The sequence below is a fragment of the Choloepus didactylus genome, chromosome 27, assembly GCF_015220235.1.
Source record: "Choloepus didactylus isolate mChoDid1 chromosome 27, mChoDid1.pri, whole genome shotgun sequence".
Taxonomy (NCBI): Eukaryota; Metazoa; Chordata; class Mammalia; order Pilosa; family Megalonychidae; genus Choloepus; species Choloepus didactylus.
This window is the reverse complement of record NC_051333.1, coordinates 4,624,934-4,645,013: the sequence shown is the minus strand read 5'-3', so window position 1 is coordinate 4,645,013 and position 20,080 is coordinate 4,624,934. Positions and strand designations below refer to the sequence as shown.

Here is a 20,080-nt window from a genome sequence, read left to right as displayed (position 1 = left end):
GCCCTGGACCCTGTTCTCAGAACACAGGTCCCTGTAAAGAAACCTGACATGGGATCCACCTGTCCTGCAGGGTCTCTCATCCAAAATCCTGAATTGAGCTTCTTCTCATTTCATGAACAAACCAAGTGGCAAGAGGTCCATATCCGTGACTCTTCCCAGCCAGGATCCAAACACTTTGCCAAGCTGACAGCCAGCAGACCTGATGTATGCTGCCCTATATACCCCAACCTGACCCCAAAATTCTTGGACTTAACCATGTCTTCAACCTTTAGACACAAGGCCAATAGCCCTGGTGTGAACTAAAACCAGCCCACAGCCTGCCACATGTAGATTGAACCAAGACTCCAAACTCTGCATCCAGGCTCCAGGCAAGAGGACTTCCCAGATCCCTATCCTAACTTGTCAGGATCCCGTAAAGAAATCGAGACTCATTCTTTTATAGACCCCCTCCCCTATAGCACTCAGAGACCTGATAAGAGAGCTAGGCACCCCCTTCTGCCTCCTCATGGTACAACTCAAATGTTAACCCAAGTGTCCACAAAGACACCTTCCATGGTGCCTAGTGCTGACCTCAATCCTCCACGTGACACACTGCAACTGAATCCTGTCCTGATCTGTTCTGGACTTCAACCTCCACTGTCCAGGCATGCTCCAGGACAGGGCCTCACCATGGTCTTCCCAACATTGGACAATGGATGGTGGAGCTCCAGATTCAGAACATCTTCCCAGTTCCTTTCCCCTGAAATGACCACACATCCTTATCAGAATGGAGTCTGAACAACACTGTCCCCATGTCCCAGTGACTCTCCTCTCTGGAGACCTTCTGGTCTCCTCCTTCTCTGAGGAGAGTGTCTTGGAGTGCAAGAACCTCCATGTCAGGGAAGACTCAGGCTCCAGCCTCACCTGGCTTGGAACCGACTGTTGGACTGAGATGGCAAAGGTACAGGGAACAGATGTGAATCGGCACATCTGCAGATATAGAGGATGTGCACACTGAACTCCAGATAATGTTGGGGATAGACATAAAATGGTGCCTATTGTAATCATGTATTTCTATGTTTTATTATAGGTGAAAATAACTTATAAGGGTCTTGTAATTTAATGAGAAAGTACATCACCAGTAAGAGTAAATATTAAGCTGCACAGTCAAAAGGAAGGTGTAATTAATGGGTATTTGATGTGCAAATAACTGAAATTTAGGAAATTGGGTAAAAGACCCAACAATGTGATCTTCATCGTTTAAGCAGTTCCTTGTCTGAGGTGAGTTGGTTACTATATAGAAAGGTTTCAGTGGAAATTGAACCTATTATGGAAATAATCTCTTGGCCTGATATATTTTGACTATTTATAATAAAGTCATTGTAAATTAGCATGTTTTCAACTCTTTTCTAAGAAAATAAACTTACTATAAATATGACACATTGCACAAGTATTTTTACTTCTAAACATTGTTGTTCAACTTTTACAAACATTTTTTGATTAAAATTTATTTCCTGAGAGGAAAGACAACCTTGCTACATGCAGTTGAGTCTTTGGACCTGTAGTTCATTTGTAAATACAGATGCCTATGAACAGCCCAGACCTACTGCTCCACTGTGTGAAGAGATTGCTCATGAGAAACATGGGAATCTAGGCCTGTCCGGCATGTCTGTGCATGAACCCACATCCCATATCCTCAGAGCTATCACCTTCCACCTATCCCACATATGAATGCTTCATGGAGACAGGGAAAGTTCACTTCAAATGCTTTCCCACAAGGAGACAGGAGGTGGGTGGACTGTCCCATCCCATCTCTCAGCAGCCCCTTCCATCATGGATAATCAGTGGTGCCTACAACTCCTGACTCATCCAGGGTGTGTCACAAGGACCAGGGAACCATCTCTGAGAAGGGAGAACTGACCATTCCTTCCCAGGCCACATTCAGAGTCCCTCAGTGGATACTTCTCTGACCACCATGGCCCAGAGTCTGTACACAGGTGCCAAAGCTGGGAATGTAGGAGAAATGTAGCCCTGACCTTGCCTGACACCAACTAGACTTAAAGCTCATCACACCCAGAAAATAGTTAAGGCTAACGCCAGTCAGCAATGTGACTTCATTTCCCCCTTCGGACCCACATTCTTACTGGAGAAGAGACAATAAATGTGCATAAAGTCACTGGTTTTCAAAGTGTGGCCCTGGACCAGAAGCACTGTAATCACGGGAAAGTCATAAGAAATAAAGAGTCTTGTCCCCCTGTCCACAACTACAGAATTAGTAACCTGAGGAGGGGCCCTTCAATCTGGGTTTACAAACCCAACAGGCGAATCTGATGCACCCTAGATATGAGAGCCTTTGAATTAAGTCATACCTCATCCCTGAAATACCTTCTGTGGAAATACTCCTGGGAAAGAACCTGATGCATGAGTTGATGTTAATGCTTACAGACTAAAACTCAAAATTAGTTTTATAAATAAACATATCCCTGGGACTCATAACCCATTCTCTATTGTTTCCCTTCTCTTGCCCCTCTCACTACCCTCACTGTCCTGTGTGGTTCCTGCTATTATCTCCAAAATGAATGATTTCAACCCACATTCTTGCTTCAGGGACCCCCTTATATTTGGAATAATGTTGTGCTTCAAAATTACAACAAATAACTTATGGAAATACTTTGGAAAATATGTTAGGAAGCAGGTATGACAATAATTAAGAAATGTTTTATTTGAAAAGAGGGTTGAAAAATATTCTCATCATATTGAATGTTGATAATTTTCTTCATATTGTCATAAATGTATGCAGGCTTTAACTGCCCTTACAGCCCACTTCTAAATAATAAACACTCCAATATTTAAATTATTGTGTGCATGGAATAAGCAAATTCTAAATTTGAGGACCTTTTCCTAAAAACCTATTCCAGTTCACAGGCTGCTGCTCTGTGCATCAGAAAATGAAACATTCACATGAAAGTCTCCACTCCAAGCCACCTTCCCATGTGCCCTCCTGTCCCTTATATCATGCTCTGGCACCTTGGCCCTCTACCCTCATGTCTCAATTAAGTGGATACAAGATGTTATATATTATTTTTTGATTTATAAATAGAAGGATTACAACAACCAAGAAGCATGCCTTTTATTTAAAACAAAAGACTAAAATACCAAAAAATATCCGAAAAGAATACACACCAAAATGTTAACAGTGGTTATCTTTGAATGGTGGAATAGGTAATGTAAAAATCATTTTCGTGTATCTTTATTTTATAATTTTCTACAATGAATATGTTACTTATGTAAACATACACACTTAAAATAAGTGACAAAGAACCAAGTAGTGGTTGCTATTGAATAAACTACTACTATTTGAGGATGTAGTGTGATGCACAATTTTAAATTAAATGGCTTGTACTTATGGGAAGAACAAAGGAGTAAACCTTACCAAGGAGTCTTCTTGCTAATTCAGCTCAGGACACCAAGGATTGTTTAAAAAATAAAACTGGTGACATAGTATTAAAAATATCAAATTTGTACATTTCTGAGTATTCAATGAATGTAACATTGGTTAAGGTTATCTAGCACACAGAAGTCAATAAATGTTGGTTGATTCTCAAACTGAATGATTTTTCCAAATAAAAATGACAAATGCATCCATATGTAACTATGTTATCACAAACATGTAAACTATTTCCTAAGTCCGTTGAATGAGTAGCATTTCATCCTTCAGAAAAGAGTTTGAAAAGATTGCTTTCAAAGTACTTGAAGGCACTGAGACAGACGCCAACATATCTTATTTTCAACACGTTGAAACTACTGAAAAGCATATTGAATAAGTATATAAAATAAATAAGATTACTTTTTATAACTGTTTATGCACAGTGATTTAATAAAGATATTAAAGCCTCTAAAATTAGAACTGCATTTCTATCTATTAGTCCTAGCAACAACTTTCAGGAAACTGAATGTTGATAGTTTTGAAACAACTGCTTAGATCAAATTGTTATCCCCAGAATGATGCTTGCTTATTTTCAAGTTTTCCCTCTTTGGGTAAATTCAGTTTGTTTTCCAAAGTCAACCTGTTTTGAGAATTACAAACATTTAATTAACATATATATACTTATTTACTAGGTTTATAACTTTTTAACAAGATGGTATTTAAAACCCAAAAATAGTCCCAGAAGTCTTCTGTCAATCACCACATCTCATTTCATTGGTGAGAATTCTTTGGAAATTTTGAATTCGATTCTATGCTGACATATACTATTGAACAATTAACCCTTTCCCTAATGCCAAAACCATTCCAATATAGATATCCCCCACTCTCTTATTTCATGGGTGGTAAACTGTGGAACTGAACTGTAGCAGAAACCAAACTGTTCTCTCCCTGCCTGTCCTCAGAAGCTGAGATTGTGGAGGTTTGACAAATCCACAGGACACAGTGGAGGTTCCAGGAAGATTGGATAAGGGTTAAGCTGAGGACATGTTTCCATCTCCAGCTGAACTTGTTGTTGCCTCAGGACACCCTGCCTTCATGCTGACCTAATCAACACGATGCAGTCGTCTATGATCTAATCATGTCCTGCACTCCCTAGATTTGGCATAATAATTTATTTGGTGTTTGATTTTCCTCTGCACTTTTATTTTATCATATATGTCTACAGCACATACAAGCACCTATAATTTGCGGTTTACATTCCCAAGAATTTTAAATGTAGTAACATATAGGTATACGCTTTTAACACTATATATTATTTACTTCCTGGTTATAATAGTTATACACAGGTCAATATACTGTCTAAGTCTGTATCATGCTTTTTCACTCAAACAACTTTCTGGAAATATTTCACTGATACATTTACTTCTAGTAAATTCAGCTTCACCATCTTTTACCTGTGTAGATATACTGGATTTTTTTTTTAATGCCTTATGAAAAAGTTATGTTGTATCCAGTATTTTCCTTCCATGGTCAATAATGCTGTGAATATCTTTGGGCAATGTCATTGTTTTTATGAACAGAAAATGAGGACTTGAATTGCTGATGCATGTCATTGTTTCCAGCATCGTCAAGTTTAGTCCATGTGACTTTCTTGACTGCTGGAGTGGTTTGAACAAATACACATCCTGAACACTGTAGGGGACTCCAGTTCACCACATCATGGACCCAGTGCATTGTCTTGATTTTTAGTAATAGTATGGAAGTGAAATGGTTTCATTTTTATTTGCATCTACATTGTCACTAACAACATTGCATATTACATAACACATGTATTCACCACATGTGGGTACTGATCTATGAATTGGCTTTTCACATTCCTTTTTACATTTTTTGTTGTTCTTTTGTTACAACCAGCATGGCTTTTTCCAAAAGAAGGGCTCACCCCATCCGGCGCTACAAAGGAGAACCATGACTCTGAGCGAGAAGGTGATTTATTGCAAATGCACTGGCAAGGAGATGAGGGAACTTCCCGAAACCAGCTCAAAGTAAGGACGCGAGTTAGGGTTTTATAGGTAAAGGAAAAGGGGTAGGGGTCAAAAAACCAATTAATGGTTGCATGATACATTCTTCTCAGGGCAGCAAAGAATTAGATCTTTGGAAAGAGAGAACTGGCAAATTTCTCAATCATCTTTTGTTTTGTGCACGTCTTGTTCCAGCTTCAGTGATTAGATTTAGAAATTGATGTGTGAATGTCTACAGGCAGAGTCTTCATGACTGTTTTCTTAGCTGACCACTCAGGAATGTCAAACTTTTTTCTTTTGATGACTAAGGCACTTATTCACTGGGCTACAGGTGCTCTTGAGGCCATTCTCTCATCTTATTTCCTGTCAGCAGAGCTCGGAAGGTCTGGTTATTGTCCTTCTTGAAACGAAGTACAAACAGCCAACTACTAAGATTATATTAATAGAAAACCAGCTCAGCTAGGGTACTAGAAGAACCAAAGCTGCTTAAGTGAAGGAATTTTTAAAGCATAATTTTCAGCTATCACTTCTTTCATTTATAGGTGACTATATATCATTTTTTTCTCTTCCCAAGAGAACTTCTTTCTGGGTTGTGCCAGTTTGAATGTATTATGTCCCCCAGAAAAAAAGCCATATTCTTTGGTGCAATCTTGTGGGGCAGACATAATCTTGGGGATTAAGTTGGAACGTTTGAATTAGGTTGTTTGCATGGAGATGCGCCCCACCCAACTGTGGACGATAACTGATGGATATTTCCGTGGAGGCGTGGCCCCACCCATTCGGGGTGGGCCTTGATCAGTGGAGCCATATAAATGAGCTGACTCAAAGAAAAGGAACTGAGTACAGCTGTGAGTGAAGTTTTGAAGAGGAGCAAGCTTGCTAGAGAGGAACGTCCTGGGAGAAAGCCATTTTGAAACCAGAACTTTGGAGCAGACGCCAGCCACGTGCCTTCCCAGCTAACAGAGGTTTTCCGGACACCATTGGCCATCCTCCAGTGAAGGTACCTGATTACTGATGTGTTACCTTGGACACTTTATGGCCTTAAGACTGTAACTGTATAGCCAAATAAACCCCCTTTTTATAAAAGCCAATCCATCTCTGGTGTTTTGCATTCCGCAGCATTAGCAAACTAGGACATGGATGATACAGTGGAAATGTATTCTTCCATTTCTGTGGTGTCCTTAAGGTATATTTTCAAACAGCATTTACTAGCTTTCACAGTATCAAGGTTTTATTCTTTCAATCCTACTTTACATTTTATGATTTCTGAAAGACTATTCTGCTATGCCATAATCCTAAAATTTTGATTTCTAAGTTTTGATGGAATATTTTCATGTTTTACAAGTTCATACTTGGCTCTTGATGCATGTGACAGCTAAATATGTAAATGATATAAGTTAGAACAAAATTAAATTTGTTTTCTTCCATAATTGTTGAGTAATCCATTATTTCCTTACAGATATGTCAAACCACTTCTGATATTTCAGTACTTGTTATATTACAATATCTCCCTAGGAGCTATTTATCTTTTTATCATTCACTTCTCAGGTCATCTTCTACAGCCTTACCTATATTTATTTTATAATTTGTGTTATCAACTAACACTGTACTGTTTATTTTGTTGCTCAAATTTTTCCAGCTATGTCCTAGGGAATTCTTTCAAACTGGAGCCCACACCTTTGATATATCCCTAGTCTTCTGGCTTTCTCAACACTTCCTAATTTTTGGCACTAAAAGATGCTCCAGGATCATCTTGTACTTTTCCTGCTCCAGACATGGAATCATCCATTTCCCCAAGAAGCCTTTGATTAGACAATGGAGTCAGAAAGAAAGTCCTGGATTCTAAATGTATTCATTGACACTGACTGTCACTGATCTTAGGCCCTCTAAGCAGACAGAGCCTGGAAATATATATTTACAAACATTTGTATAATTATTTCTGGATCTATGCATCCGGGGGTCTATATGCACTCATCCTGATGTCTCTGACTCGACTCCAGTACCACAGGTTTCATTCTGTCCCTCCCTCCATTCCTTACTTGCCCTGATTTAGATTTATCATGTATTATGCCTTTGCATCCTTTCAAGGATCTCCTTATGTTTTATAAGGAGGATTTAGATGTACATTAAGAAAAAATTAATTTTATGTCTTTGCCCTTTTAAATTCCACTATAATTTAAAGTGGGATAAAAATCTCCAGAGTATCATTAATTTCCTCATTTAGGAAACAATGCAGACAGTAATTAATATGCCCATGCCATCTATTTGCATTACCCCTGACCCCAATCCGAGTCCAGCTGCTGGGGAGTTAATATAGCCCATTTCCTTGATTCTCTCCTCCTAATTGATCCAAGGTTCTGTCTCTTCAAAGGTAATTGAGTAAAACCAGATAAGAGGCATCCAGAAAGTTCATATGGGTCTACTGGTATAACAGTGCCACTATCCTCTGAAAAGCTACAACTGTTTCTCCTGAGACAATTTTGGGTTTTTGTGATATATCAGTGGGGCGCAAATGATTAGTTTTTGTACCATCTAAGGTGATATGCAAGATTCTGTGACTGATATTAAACGGAATCTAGTCTAGAGTAAATAATTGCAAAAGATACAATTTTTAGCATATCTTTAATATTTATACTTAATTTTACAAAGGTAGTAATCCACCCAAAAAAGGCCTATATTAAAAGCTTATGACCTATAGCATAGTCTCCAAAGCTGGAAAAACCTCAAATGTCTAACAACTGATAGATGATGTATGAGTTGGGATAATCAGGGTTCTCCAGAGAGATATATATATGTGTGTGTGTGAAAATATTAAGAGATTTATTACAGAAACTGGCTCACACCACCATGGGGATTAACAAGTCTGGATTCTGTAGGGCAGGCTGAGAGTTGGAAACTCAGTGGAGCTGATGTTGAATTCCCCAGGAGACCCTGTCTGCTTAATGTAGAGATACAAATTCCTCTTTCTGACTGCTGAAATCCTCAGTTCTCACTTTAAGGTTTCCAACTGATTGGATGAAGAGATTCCTCTCATCTCAGATTGTAGATGTAATCAGTGGTAGATGCAATCAACTGACCAATGGTGTAAATCCATGTGAACTCTCACAGTAACAATAAGGCTGCTGCTTGACCAAACAACAGGACACCATCATCTAGCCAAGTTCAGAAATGAATTTAACCATCATAGATGTACAAATTAGTGGTGTATCCACACAATGAATTCATACTCAGCAATTAAAAGAAACAAACAAATGATATATGCAACACCCTGAATGAACATCAAAGGAATTATGCTGCATGAAAGAGAAAAGTTTCAAAATGCCATATAGTATATGACTCTATTTATATGATACTGAAAGTTTTCCAGGGTGTGATATGAGGGGAGGATACTGATTTCAAGGGAACAGAAATCTTTGGAGTATCAAAAAACTGTATAACTAGATACTGGTGGTAGTTACCTGAGTATACACATTTACCAAACTCATAGAACTGAACATCTAAAGTATGAATTTTACATCATGTAAATCACATCTCAGTAAACCATGCTTGAATAAATGCTGTTACATAATGAAATCAAACTGTATGGAAATAGGACATTTAGCATAATATTCAACAAAAGTAAACAGGCTCTTCTTAGCAGAATTTTTACATACCCTAATTCACTAAATTTAAGACACCATTATTCATAAGGCATAATTATTCTATGTAAATTTCCATTAGTCAAGGTTCAGTGAGGAAAATATCTATTCTGGGTATTTCACTCACAGGGAATGCTGAGGCAATGCAGAGGTTAGTCGCTGGAAGCTGGTCTCCACACACACACACCTCCCAGAGCTACAGGAAAAACACGGGGAAGGTTGTGACCTGAGCACAGCAGCCAGGGCCATCAGCACTGGAGGGATCCACAGCCTGACACCTCCCTCTCCAGTCCCTGCCAGTGCCTCCTTGTGCATGAATTGCCCAAATGCCTGTAGGCTGGGGAGTCTGTGAAGTATCTGCCCATGGGTCCACAGCAGAGCAGATGAGAGGACAGCTGGTATGTACGACTGAAAACTCACAGGCAAATGCTGGGCAGAGCTTTTAAGAGAGAAAGGGGGCCAAAGAAAGTCTCCAAGTGGACTAGATGGACAAGACCTAAGTCCAAACCGGTGAGGTCTCCCTCATGTGGGGTCAACGGCTGTCCCATGGGAAAGAGTCACACATTCTCTGTGCTGGCAAATCCTGGGCTACAGTTTCTTTCTACTTCTGCAAGGTAGCATTTACTGCAAATCCCTCTTCTGCAGGAGGGGATCCTTCTGATGGCCTCTTATCCTTTAGAGTACTTAGGAGGGCAAAAGACCCATCCAAATGCAGCGGACACATGTTGAACTCTCTGCCTGGCTCCTAAATATCTTCCCTTCATGAATTGAGTTAAAGGATCCCTGCCCAACTCCTCATTGTGGCAGAGAGGAAAAGTGATAGTTCAGATAGTCTCATCCAGAAACACCCTAAACCATCCTCTAATCTTCACTCCTGGCCTGTGTAAACACACGGTGTGATCAAAACATTCATTGTCCTGCAGATGAGTTGTGACCATCTCCTTAGAAATTTTATGCAAGTCTCAGAGACTCAGCTGTAGCTCCTAGTAAAGAGCTGCTATATAGGCTCTATTTCTGATTTTTGTTGAAATAAGAAAGACATCTTTTAATAACCAAAAAGTAGCATGAATCATGACCAAAGCAAAGCTGCACCTTTTTCACTTTGGAAAGTTGAGTGCTGGGAGGTGGCACTGGAGGGTCGGTCTGCATGCAAGTCCACTCTCGTAATTTGGTCGCACCTATGGCTTTTGCCCAGTGTCTCCCCATATGACCCTTGGTGTCTGATTTCTCCACTACCAGGGTTCAGTCTTCCAACCACTGCCTTTGTCAGATGCTGCCCAAACTGCCCCAATTTCCAAAACTACAACTTCCCTTATTTTGTGTTTCTGGGCAGACTCACTCCTTTCTCAAGGATGTTCTCTGACATTACCCCACATATTTCCCAGGGGTCCTGACAAGAAGGGAGGGGTGTCAGCCTTAGAGGGGACACTTTCAAGGCAGGGCTCTCTGTCCTGGGAAGGAGGCAGGTGGCACGGAGCAGCAACTAGGAGGTGCCAAGAAGCACGTGACAAGTCAAGGTTGATCTGCTTCTTTATCTTTCTTTCAGCCAGTGCTTCAAAGTTATACATTTTCCCTCTTTTCCCATTATTCACATACAGAAGATGCTGCAAAGGCAGAGGAATTGCATCACAGCTGAGGAAACTCAAGGTTAAGGAAGCACAATCCCCTAAAATATGTTACATGCAAAGCTGCCCAGCATTTCCTCACATGGAAGCATGACATCTAGGATATTGTTCAGGTAATTAACTTGCCCTAAGATTAGAGACACTACAGCCATCCCCCAAGGCTGTTTGTTATATAAATTTCTTGAAACACAGGAACATAAGTTGACACAATACATGAAAAAAGGAAGAGGAGGAAAGAACCTGAGACAGCTGTGGTGCATTTTCTCCCAATACGATGTAAATTTATCCTTTAAAAATGGGAATAATCAAACCTCCTACAAAAAGGCCAGTAGAAAATTTTTGACAAGTGAATGAACTTCAGCAGTGTGGTTCTATGGGGTTTATAATGACTGAAAGAGCAGGAACTGAAAGAATTCCCAGCAGACATCATAGAAAATATAAGGTTAAACTGGATGAGGCACAGAAAGCAAATGCAAAGTAGAAAAGACAAACAACAACATTTTCAGAATAAATTGCAATTTGTTAGCTTTGTAAAAATTAAATCCTCCCCGTAGTACAACAAATTGATTAGGAATAGGTTGCTGATCTAAATTTTAAAGATAATTATGTTTTTAGCAGAAGACAAAGGAGAACAACACTGTGGTTTTAAAATAGGAAAAGATTGTTACACAAAACAAGATATAAAAATCACAAATTAGATTCTATTAAAATTAAGAACATCTCTTCAAAAGACACCGAGTTTGACAGTGAAAGAGAGAGAGAATTAGAGTGTGAGGGAGGGCTGTGGGAGAAGGGACACCAAGAAAGACTCCTATCCAGCATATATAAAAAAGTCTTACAGATCAAGAAGGAAAACACTGATGACACAACAGGAATAAAATGGGCAAAAACAACTAACAGAGACTCAAAAAAAGATTTTACCCAATGGCTAATAAACGTGAAAATTGATTAACTTCTTTACTTAACAAGAAATGCAAATAGTCACTACTTGATACAGCACATACCTACCAGAAATGAAAATGACAGAATATTTCAAATGTTGGCAAAGATATGCATGCAGTGGTAAACTCACACATTACCGGTGGCTGTGAAAATTGCTACACATATTTTGGAAATCTGTTTGGCAGTGTCTTCTAAAGATGAAGAGATGTAAACACATGGCACAGAATTTCTATACTCTGTATATATACCAAAACGAAACTCATACCTGTGTCAGGAAAACGTTTTCTAGAATTTACATCCAGAACTCTTCGTAACAGGCCCAAACTGAAAAACACTCACATGTGCATCAATGGTAGAATGATCAAATTGTTTGAAATTCACACAAGGGAATTCCATCACCAATGCTAATAAATGATACACAACAACATGCAAAGATACAGATAGATTCAAGAAAACATATGCAATTTCAAAGTCCCAATACTAAACATACCAGGTGGTATGATTCCATTTATATAAAGAATAAAAGAGGTGAAAGTGATCTAAGCTGTGAGGTGTGAAAAGAGTGGTTAACCTTGAGATTCACAAGAAAGGGCCACAGGGATACATCTCGGATAAAATATTCTGCTTTTCCTTCATAGGGTCTTCATGCAATATTCTAGTTTTTAAAGTATGAACTTTATAAAATATTCTGCTTTCTAATCTAGGACCGTCATATAGAAAGCGGCCTGTTTTATAAATTTCACCAAGCAGTACACTTATGACTTGGGAATGTCCCTGAAATATTTTCAACACATCATAATTTCTTTTATATTGACAGAAGGTATATAAATTAGTGTCATGTTATTGTTCTTATATCTTCGAAGTAAAGGTTAACGCTATGAAGTAACTTGATAGTGTGATTAGTTTTAAACTGTAAGGTGTAATTTCTACATTAAAAACTGAAAGATACTTTATACAACTTCCAAACAAAAAGGGTAAAATGTAGAATTATTTTAAAAATCAACTAACAAAAAGTGAAGATATACAAAATAGGAATATAGAAGTGTTAGGAGGAGAAGACAATCACTTAATAAATTTAATTCCAAATATATCCATTATTAACAAACAGACTAGCTTCTCCTGTTAGAGTAAATTATTGTTTGGCTATATTCAATTGGATATTTTTTCAAGAGAGAGGGCAAAAACACAAAGATTAAAGAATAAAAAATGAAAAAAATATTTCATATAACTTTAAACAATTGACAAATATATTATAGAAACGTATTATATATAAATACACACATTTAAATCAGATAAAATAAACTTTAATGTTAATGCATTTTTTCATTGTAATTAGCATTGTTCTTAATTTCCTAACACACAATTTTCAAATATTATTGCCTGATAGAAAAGAAACATGTTCTGTGTATGAATGAAGGAGTGTGTGTGTGTCTGTGTGTGTGTATACAGACGCATAAATACAAATACAAAAGCATGCATTCATACATATAAAAATAAATATATATGGTGTGTTTACTGCCCCTCTCCTGTAATATGTGACAGCTTCATAATTCTGCTTACAGCCAAATGAAGAAGCAACCGAATGTTGCACAAAGAAATACCATTTATGTATATCTGATGGAATTAGGGAAATTTTTATTCCTTCTGCAGGAAAAGCTGACCCCAGATACACTGGAATCACAGCCCATGAGAACAAATGGGCTGATAGTTGGAAAAAACAAAGCAAATATTGCATCTATCTGCAGCAGAAACAAACCAGGATTATCAAACAGAGCAATACAAATCTGAAAGATGCAAGAGATGGTGTAAAAGGATACAAAGGTGCTCACCAGTAAAAGGATGGTTTGTGTAGCTCTGGACTCAGGGGAGGACCTCGGGGAGAGGCTGGTCCTGTGAATGTGTTGGACCCTCTGCTTGTGCCTGTAAAGGATGGAAACCATGGAGCCACTGGCCCAGAGCATGAGCCCCAAACATAGAGCATCAGGGAATGATAACAATGCAGCATACAGTGAGTCTGCACTTCTGTCATGATATTTAGAAGAACAGTACCCGAAATTTTTTCTCTTTATGATGGTATCATTTCTCCAATTGCCAGTCATAAACACAAGAAAAATGATATTTATCAGCATGTAGAGGAGCCAGCACAGGGATATGGAGAGGCCGATGTAATTGGGAGCTTTCACTTTAATCTCTGCCCACCTGGAGTTATTGGGGCTGATGGTGATGGCCTGGAAGATACTCAAGAGGCAGGTGCTGCCAATGCACACACCCCTGCCAATACTGCGAAAGTAGAGAAGAAGTTTGCATCCAGTATCATTGAGGAAATCTTTCAACCCAAATGCCGCCATTGTCCTGGGGACTCCACAAGTGAGGATGGACAAGGAGTTGGCTACAATCAGGTTCTTGAGAAGCAAATCTATGGACCTTAACCTGCATCCAGTGACATAAAGAAAGATGTGACGGTAGAGAAGAGAGAAATTCCCCAGCACCCCAACTACAGTCTGGGACAAGATGACCAAGCCTGTTGCCAAATCCCTGGAGGACATTCTGCAGTTCCCAGACACTGACGTTTCTCTTCAGAGCCAGAAGATTCTGCACGGGAATAGGAGATGTGGGCCACATGTCAACTGAAACCCAGTCTTTTCCACGTACCATTAGTACTCACTAACAAATATTTACTTAAAGTCTGTGTTTTCTTAAGAGTTTGCTGATAGATGAATGTGTAACATTTAAAGTGTGTTATTAATGAGGGAATCACTGCCATGAAGATTCTGTATGTGGTAACTTCCTTATTCTTCACAAATCTATGAGGTGGCCACTACTATTGCTTTTACTATAAAGACAACGAAAGTGAGGCACAGGGAGGTTTGTCTACATTCATGTGCTGGTTAGGGGCAGAGTGGAGACTTGGACCTGGCTTGGCAGTTAACCACCATGCTCTACTCACAAAACTAGTTAGCTGCATTCTTAAATATTCGAGATATAGATTGAGCTTTTTTTACCCCTTGTAATGTGATTTTAAACTGGTGATATCATTTACCCATTTTGGTGATAGCAAGTGTCCAGTAATGTGTAAATATGTAATCCAGGGACAATATTAATCACAAATAAAGGTTTAAAAGATAATATAATGTTGATGCATCAGTTGCAGTAAAATACTACAGGAACTTTCCCCATAACCCACTTGGATTTAAGGAAAGCAATACTGGCTCAATATAAGGATGGCAACAGAAAACTCATTTGCTTTTATGCCAGGAACAAAGGTATGACAATGCCTACCTCAGGAATTACTCAACAATCTCCTATGGCACTCTAACCTACAGGGCCTGAAACACGAATACATTAAAAAATAAGTAGTGTAGGCTAGAAACCAAGTCACTACTCTTTGTATTTCATATAATCATCAATTAACTAATACATGAGTAAAATAAAACTACTGGCAATGAGATGAGTATATTATTAAAAACATAAGACACATATGGAAAATGAAATCTCGGGGAATCCTGTGCATTTTCAATAACTGAAATGGTATATTTTTCAAATAAGATTAGAATATCTTAACATATTAGAAATACCACAGGGTACATTTGAGCATGACGACAGCTTTCTGAAGCCCATAATTACAAACTTACCTTTTCCCTAAATGCTGTTTCCCTAATTCATGAGGGAGAACACCCTGACCATAATCGACAGACTACTTAAATTTTCAATAAAGACAAAATTACTGTCTTCAGAAAGCAGTGCATACATCAGAGTTAGAGAAAACATTTCCATCCCAGCAGTTACCATTCACAGAAACTGTTTCTACACAGGATTAAATGATGCTTGTAGATTCACCTGATACTTTATTTTCAGCACGGAGGTATTATATGCACACCTCCTGTGATCCTGAATTTCTTCTCTGATAGCTGTGAGGTTGGCAGACCAGTAGATACATTTTAGAACCACCTGCCTTTAAGCACCAGAAATCAGGTTTTCTTATCACTCTGATTACACACCAGAAATCACTGTTACTGAAGAGGACACTGAATCCCACTAGGAGCCATCAGGGCCTGGTGTCAGGGCTTGGATCTCCCATCTCCCTACACCAGCTCAGCCCTGGACTCAGGAATGATTACTCTGTCCTGTGCAACTTTAGCCTTGGATGAGTTTCAACCCCTGAACATTCCCTTTTTTCCAGTATGATCCCTTACACAGACTCCTCATATGCCTCCTTTCTCTACAAACTGTGCCTCTTGGACTGATATCAGCAGTACTCACCCTACTCCTTTCCGCTGCCAGGACAGGGGGCTCAGTGTGACAGTCAGGATGGCCAGCAAGTGTCGGAGGGAGCAGCCTGACCCCGAGATAAGGGCTTGTGATCTGTGACCTCACCTCCCCACAGAACTGCAATTATCATTTCACCTGTAGCAGCAATGGGACTGCAGGCTTGGGGAGCTGAGACTATTTCTGAAAAACACTTTCCCAGTTACCAATTACCAGAAAATAATTACACGCTCCTACTTGGCATCTCCAAAGAGACACTGGAGGGTTTGGCAGAGGCTCTTTCTGTTCCGTGAACCCCGGCGGTACACAGCGTCTCGATGGAGGGAGCAAATAATGCTGAGGTCTGGACGTGAGGGACTGGCAGTGAGGTAGGTGAATCTCACTGGATGCTCTGCTTCCCTGAGAAGTCCTTCCACACAAAGTAGAGCTCTTTCCAAATCTTCAGTCCACTGAGCTTCACCACCATTTAAGTTATGTCCAGAGGAATGGAATCAGGCAAAAGAAATGAGAAGGCTTTGTAAAGAAATACAAGTAAAAGGAATAATATGGTGCCAGTAATTTACATTGGAAACCATGGAACACACCTGAAAAGCACAATGCCAATTAATTTTTATTCATTTATACATTTTTGTTGGAAAATATCCATTCCAAATATTGGCTCCCCCAGTAGTGATCAAAAATCTAACAGAACAATATCAACCAAAGGTGGAGGTTTATGAATCTCTCAAAATGAGAGCATGAAGATCAGATAGTTTAACAGGCAGATTCTATGATTTCTCAACTGTCAGATAAGGCAACGCTACTTACTCAATCCAAGGGCTCTTAACAGTTACTGTAATCCTCTACACACACACACACACACACACACACACACACACACATTTGCTTAACAGTCAGTAATGAACACTCATTTCCTGTGTAATATTAAGATCCTTAAAATATGAGTTCAAATATTCCTTTGGTGTTTCCTACAAAAAAAAAATCCCACAATTTCATCCAGCTCTACTATCTAAAGTTTGCAACATCCTACTTAAAGATTAGAATCTTTAAGCCCTAGTTTGTATGCAAACACACACACACACACACACATGCACACACTATACACACAGTTACCCATATACACATGGAAGTAAACATACAGGTGTGTGCACACCCAAGCATATAGTCACATACACTCACATACTCACACATGTACACGCATATACCCTATACATAATCTCATAAAATTCCATACACTCAACAAAACACACTCACATTTATACATACCCACTATGGCACACAGTGACACTAATTCATACAGTCCTAACCACATTCATACAATCACACACACACAGTCAGTGTGTGCATATGTATTTTGACAATGTGTCCATTTTTGACAGCACAGTTGTATCTCCAGACTTCTAGATGCCTTAAAAGGTCCATTTCCACCCTTTATACACCTTCAACTATGCAAAAACCCAACAGGATAATAAGTTCAATGTCACACTTACAAGTGCTATGGAAGAGTATTTTCGATCTAGGCACACAACAGAAAAGATGGAGTGTTAGGGAAATGAGTATGAGAATGTGAGATAGGGTGGCATAAAAATGAGGTCACAGGAGAAGGGCACATAGGAATAAGATGCGGGAGTGGAGAGACTGAGGGTGTAGCGGCACAGAGAATTCAGGGGGAGTGAGAGGACCAAGGATTCAAAGGTACAGCGTGGTTAAAGATGCAGAGGGGTTAAAGTGCACCTCTGGGTTTTTGAGAACAAAGAGGAAACGTGTGCAAGGAATTTAATGGTTGGGGGAATGTTGGATTCTGGGAGTCTAAGTGGAACTGGGAGTCATGGGAAGAAGGGGGCAGTGATGGTGGGACTTAAAGGATGAAGGAATGCAAAGCGCAGGGTAAAACACACAAGGGCCTTCACATCTGTGAGGGGTTAAAGAATATGAAGAGGGAAGCAGATAATAGCTGGTGTCTGCAGATCCTGGGTATAGTGAATGGTCCAAGGCAAAGATTGAGGGTGAGAAGGGGAGATGGAGTCGGGGGCAGAAATGGACCCAGGAAAGCAGGAGAGCCACCTGGGAGGAGGCAACAAAGGGTGGTTGGGAGAAGGGTGGGAAGGCGTGAGCTAGAGGGCCCTGCAGTAAAAGGCAGGGTCTATAGGGGTACAATCCCCTTCCCAGAAGGTCCAAACAAAATTCAGCAACAGACCTTTTGAGACTGCAGGAATGACACCTCAGTAACTTTCACCCATGATCAACAGCACAGCTCAGGGCTACTGATAAGCAATTTCCCAATGCTAAATTGGGTCCAAATATTTAAATGCGGTAATTAAAATTCTAATTTGGAGTTTATTCTCCATGATTTCCTGACCTTTTCCTATTTATATATGGCTTTCAGTCTGGATGAGAAGCAGCAAAGTGGACTGAAGCAGCTAAACAGTAAAAGCCAGAAGATGATAAAAGAGATCCTACAAATGTTACAGGTAGGGACACTTCCAGAAAGCCCACCCAATTCACTAAGGACTTATTAAATGCCATACAGAGGCTTTTCCTCAAAAAAAAAAAAAAACCTGATTGGTCAAGAATCCAATCCAATAAACAAAAAAAGGATGAATTCATCTGGGATTATAAGGAATGACTGTCTCAGATATTTGATGCTCATTCAAGTCTTTCATCTTTTACTGAAAGACTTGAAGGGACATTGTAACCTTTTGAAAAAACTCTAGATCAAGATAAAATTAAAAAGACAACTAAAATAAAGAGTTTACAATTACAGCAACTCCAAAAGGCGAAATAAAAATAATAAGGGTTCCTGATAGCTACTTTAATGAAAATCAATAGTAAAACAGAAGTAGCTCCAAGAGAAGAAATATAAAGGATAATAGCTGTCTATATTGCAGCAACAGGGATGGTGGAAATGAGACTATCCATTTTTAAAGGGGAAAAAAAAAAGTGAGCACTGGGCAAATCAAATCCCAATTTAAAATAGGTTCTTCATGAGCTTCCTTTAAAATGGGTGGGGCTCTATTTTAGAGTAAAGATAGCCTGAAGCTTCAGTGGTCAGGATAGGGATGTTTTAGTTTAAATAAGAGTATACATTTGAGATGGTGCATTTGAAGAGAGAGGTTCCCAGATCCTACCAAGTGATGGGGCGCATTCATTGATCTATATTCAAAAGGTTCTAAAACATAGAATGATTCTAATATAACCCCTTTACCAGAAACATTAACACCCCTGATATAAATACATACATACATATATGAAGTAAAGACAGAAAGCTAGCCCGTTTATGTAAACACAGAGTATATCTCTGTGTTTTGTCTTTATGAATTCTGAGTCTATTTTCTCTGAGTCATGGCTGAAGATTTTAAGCTGTAAGGCCTATATTTGCATACTAATTTAACTCTGTTAATTTTAAAGTAAAGCAACTATGTCTGAGTTATCAGTGTTAAGTACAAAAAAATCAGGCACCCATGCTTCCTGAACAGTAACAGGTTTCCTGATCAAATAAGCTAGTAAATGTTTAAAGTGATTTTAAAAATTACATTTGCATTTTACCAAATTAAGCCTTTATTCTGAAGTTTTATTTCATCAGTAATTGTGTTTTGTAGGATGCCAGATTAGGTAAGATTTGATGGGTTGTCTATGAGATTTTTAAGAGCCTTATATGAAATAGTACACTGAAAAAAAACCAGAATTTGGTTTTCTATTAAAATGAGAACATTTTCTTAGATTATTGTTGTGTTCCTAGTAAGACATTATAAATGTTTGTTCTGAAAAATCAATGTAAAAAGCAAAGAGACTGTGTTTTTTTGGAAATAACTTCTTATACTTTATGCTGACTTTATCAAGTCCCTGTTTGTTTAAAAGAAACAATTCTTCTCACTTTTGAGAAAGAAAAACAGGTTTTTTTACCACCATGTTATCCCTCATATTTACTTCTAAAATCTTTTATTGCCATTCAATTAAAGAAGAGGGATAAGTATTGTTTCACTGTAACCTGTGATCCTATTTAACCAAGTGTTAAAACCTCCTGATGACTTTTGAAATTTTGCCTTCTCAAATCAAATGCTAAATAATATCTTTTTTTTTATTTCTCTGGAATATCACAAGGAATTTACTCTCTCACCCTAAAAAGAGAGAAGCTAGAAATAGTTTTATTTGATAAGTTATAAATTGCATAGGAAATATCAA

The 20,080-nt window shown here is 38.8% G+C and overlaps 1 protein-coding gene across 1 annotated transcript; it reads right to left on the bottom strand.

Moving 5' to 3' along the window:
• Positions 1-7,899: 7,899 nt before the first annotated feature.
• LOC119521094 (vomeronasal type-1 receptor 4-like) lies at positions 7,900-14,178 on the bottom strand. Its single transcript, XM_037819144.1, has 2 exons — positions 13,303-14,178; positions 7,900-8,139 (listed from the first exon to the last, which is right to left on the bottom strand). The coding sequence occupies exons 1-2, from the start codon at positions 14,176-14,178 to the stop codon at positions 8,113-8,115; spliced, it is 903 nt and encodes a 300-aa protein (XP_037675072.1). The 3' UTR covers positions 7,900-8,112.
• Between the last annotated feature and the right edge of the window lie 5,902 nt (positions 14,179-20,080).

Excerpts from the sequence above, each read along its gene's own strand:
- LOC119521094 (XM_037819144.1), bottom strand. The coding sequence starts at position 14,178 with ATGTCCTCCAGGGATTTGGCAACAGGCTTGGTCATCTTGTCCCAGACT. Across the intron at positions 8,140-13,302 it reads TCATGGGCTGTGATTCCAGT|CTTTGGAGACTATGCTATAG; the intron begins GTATCTGGGGTC and ends AGGTTTTTCCAG.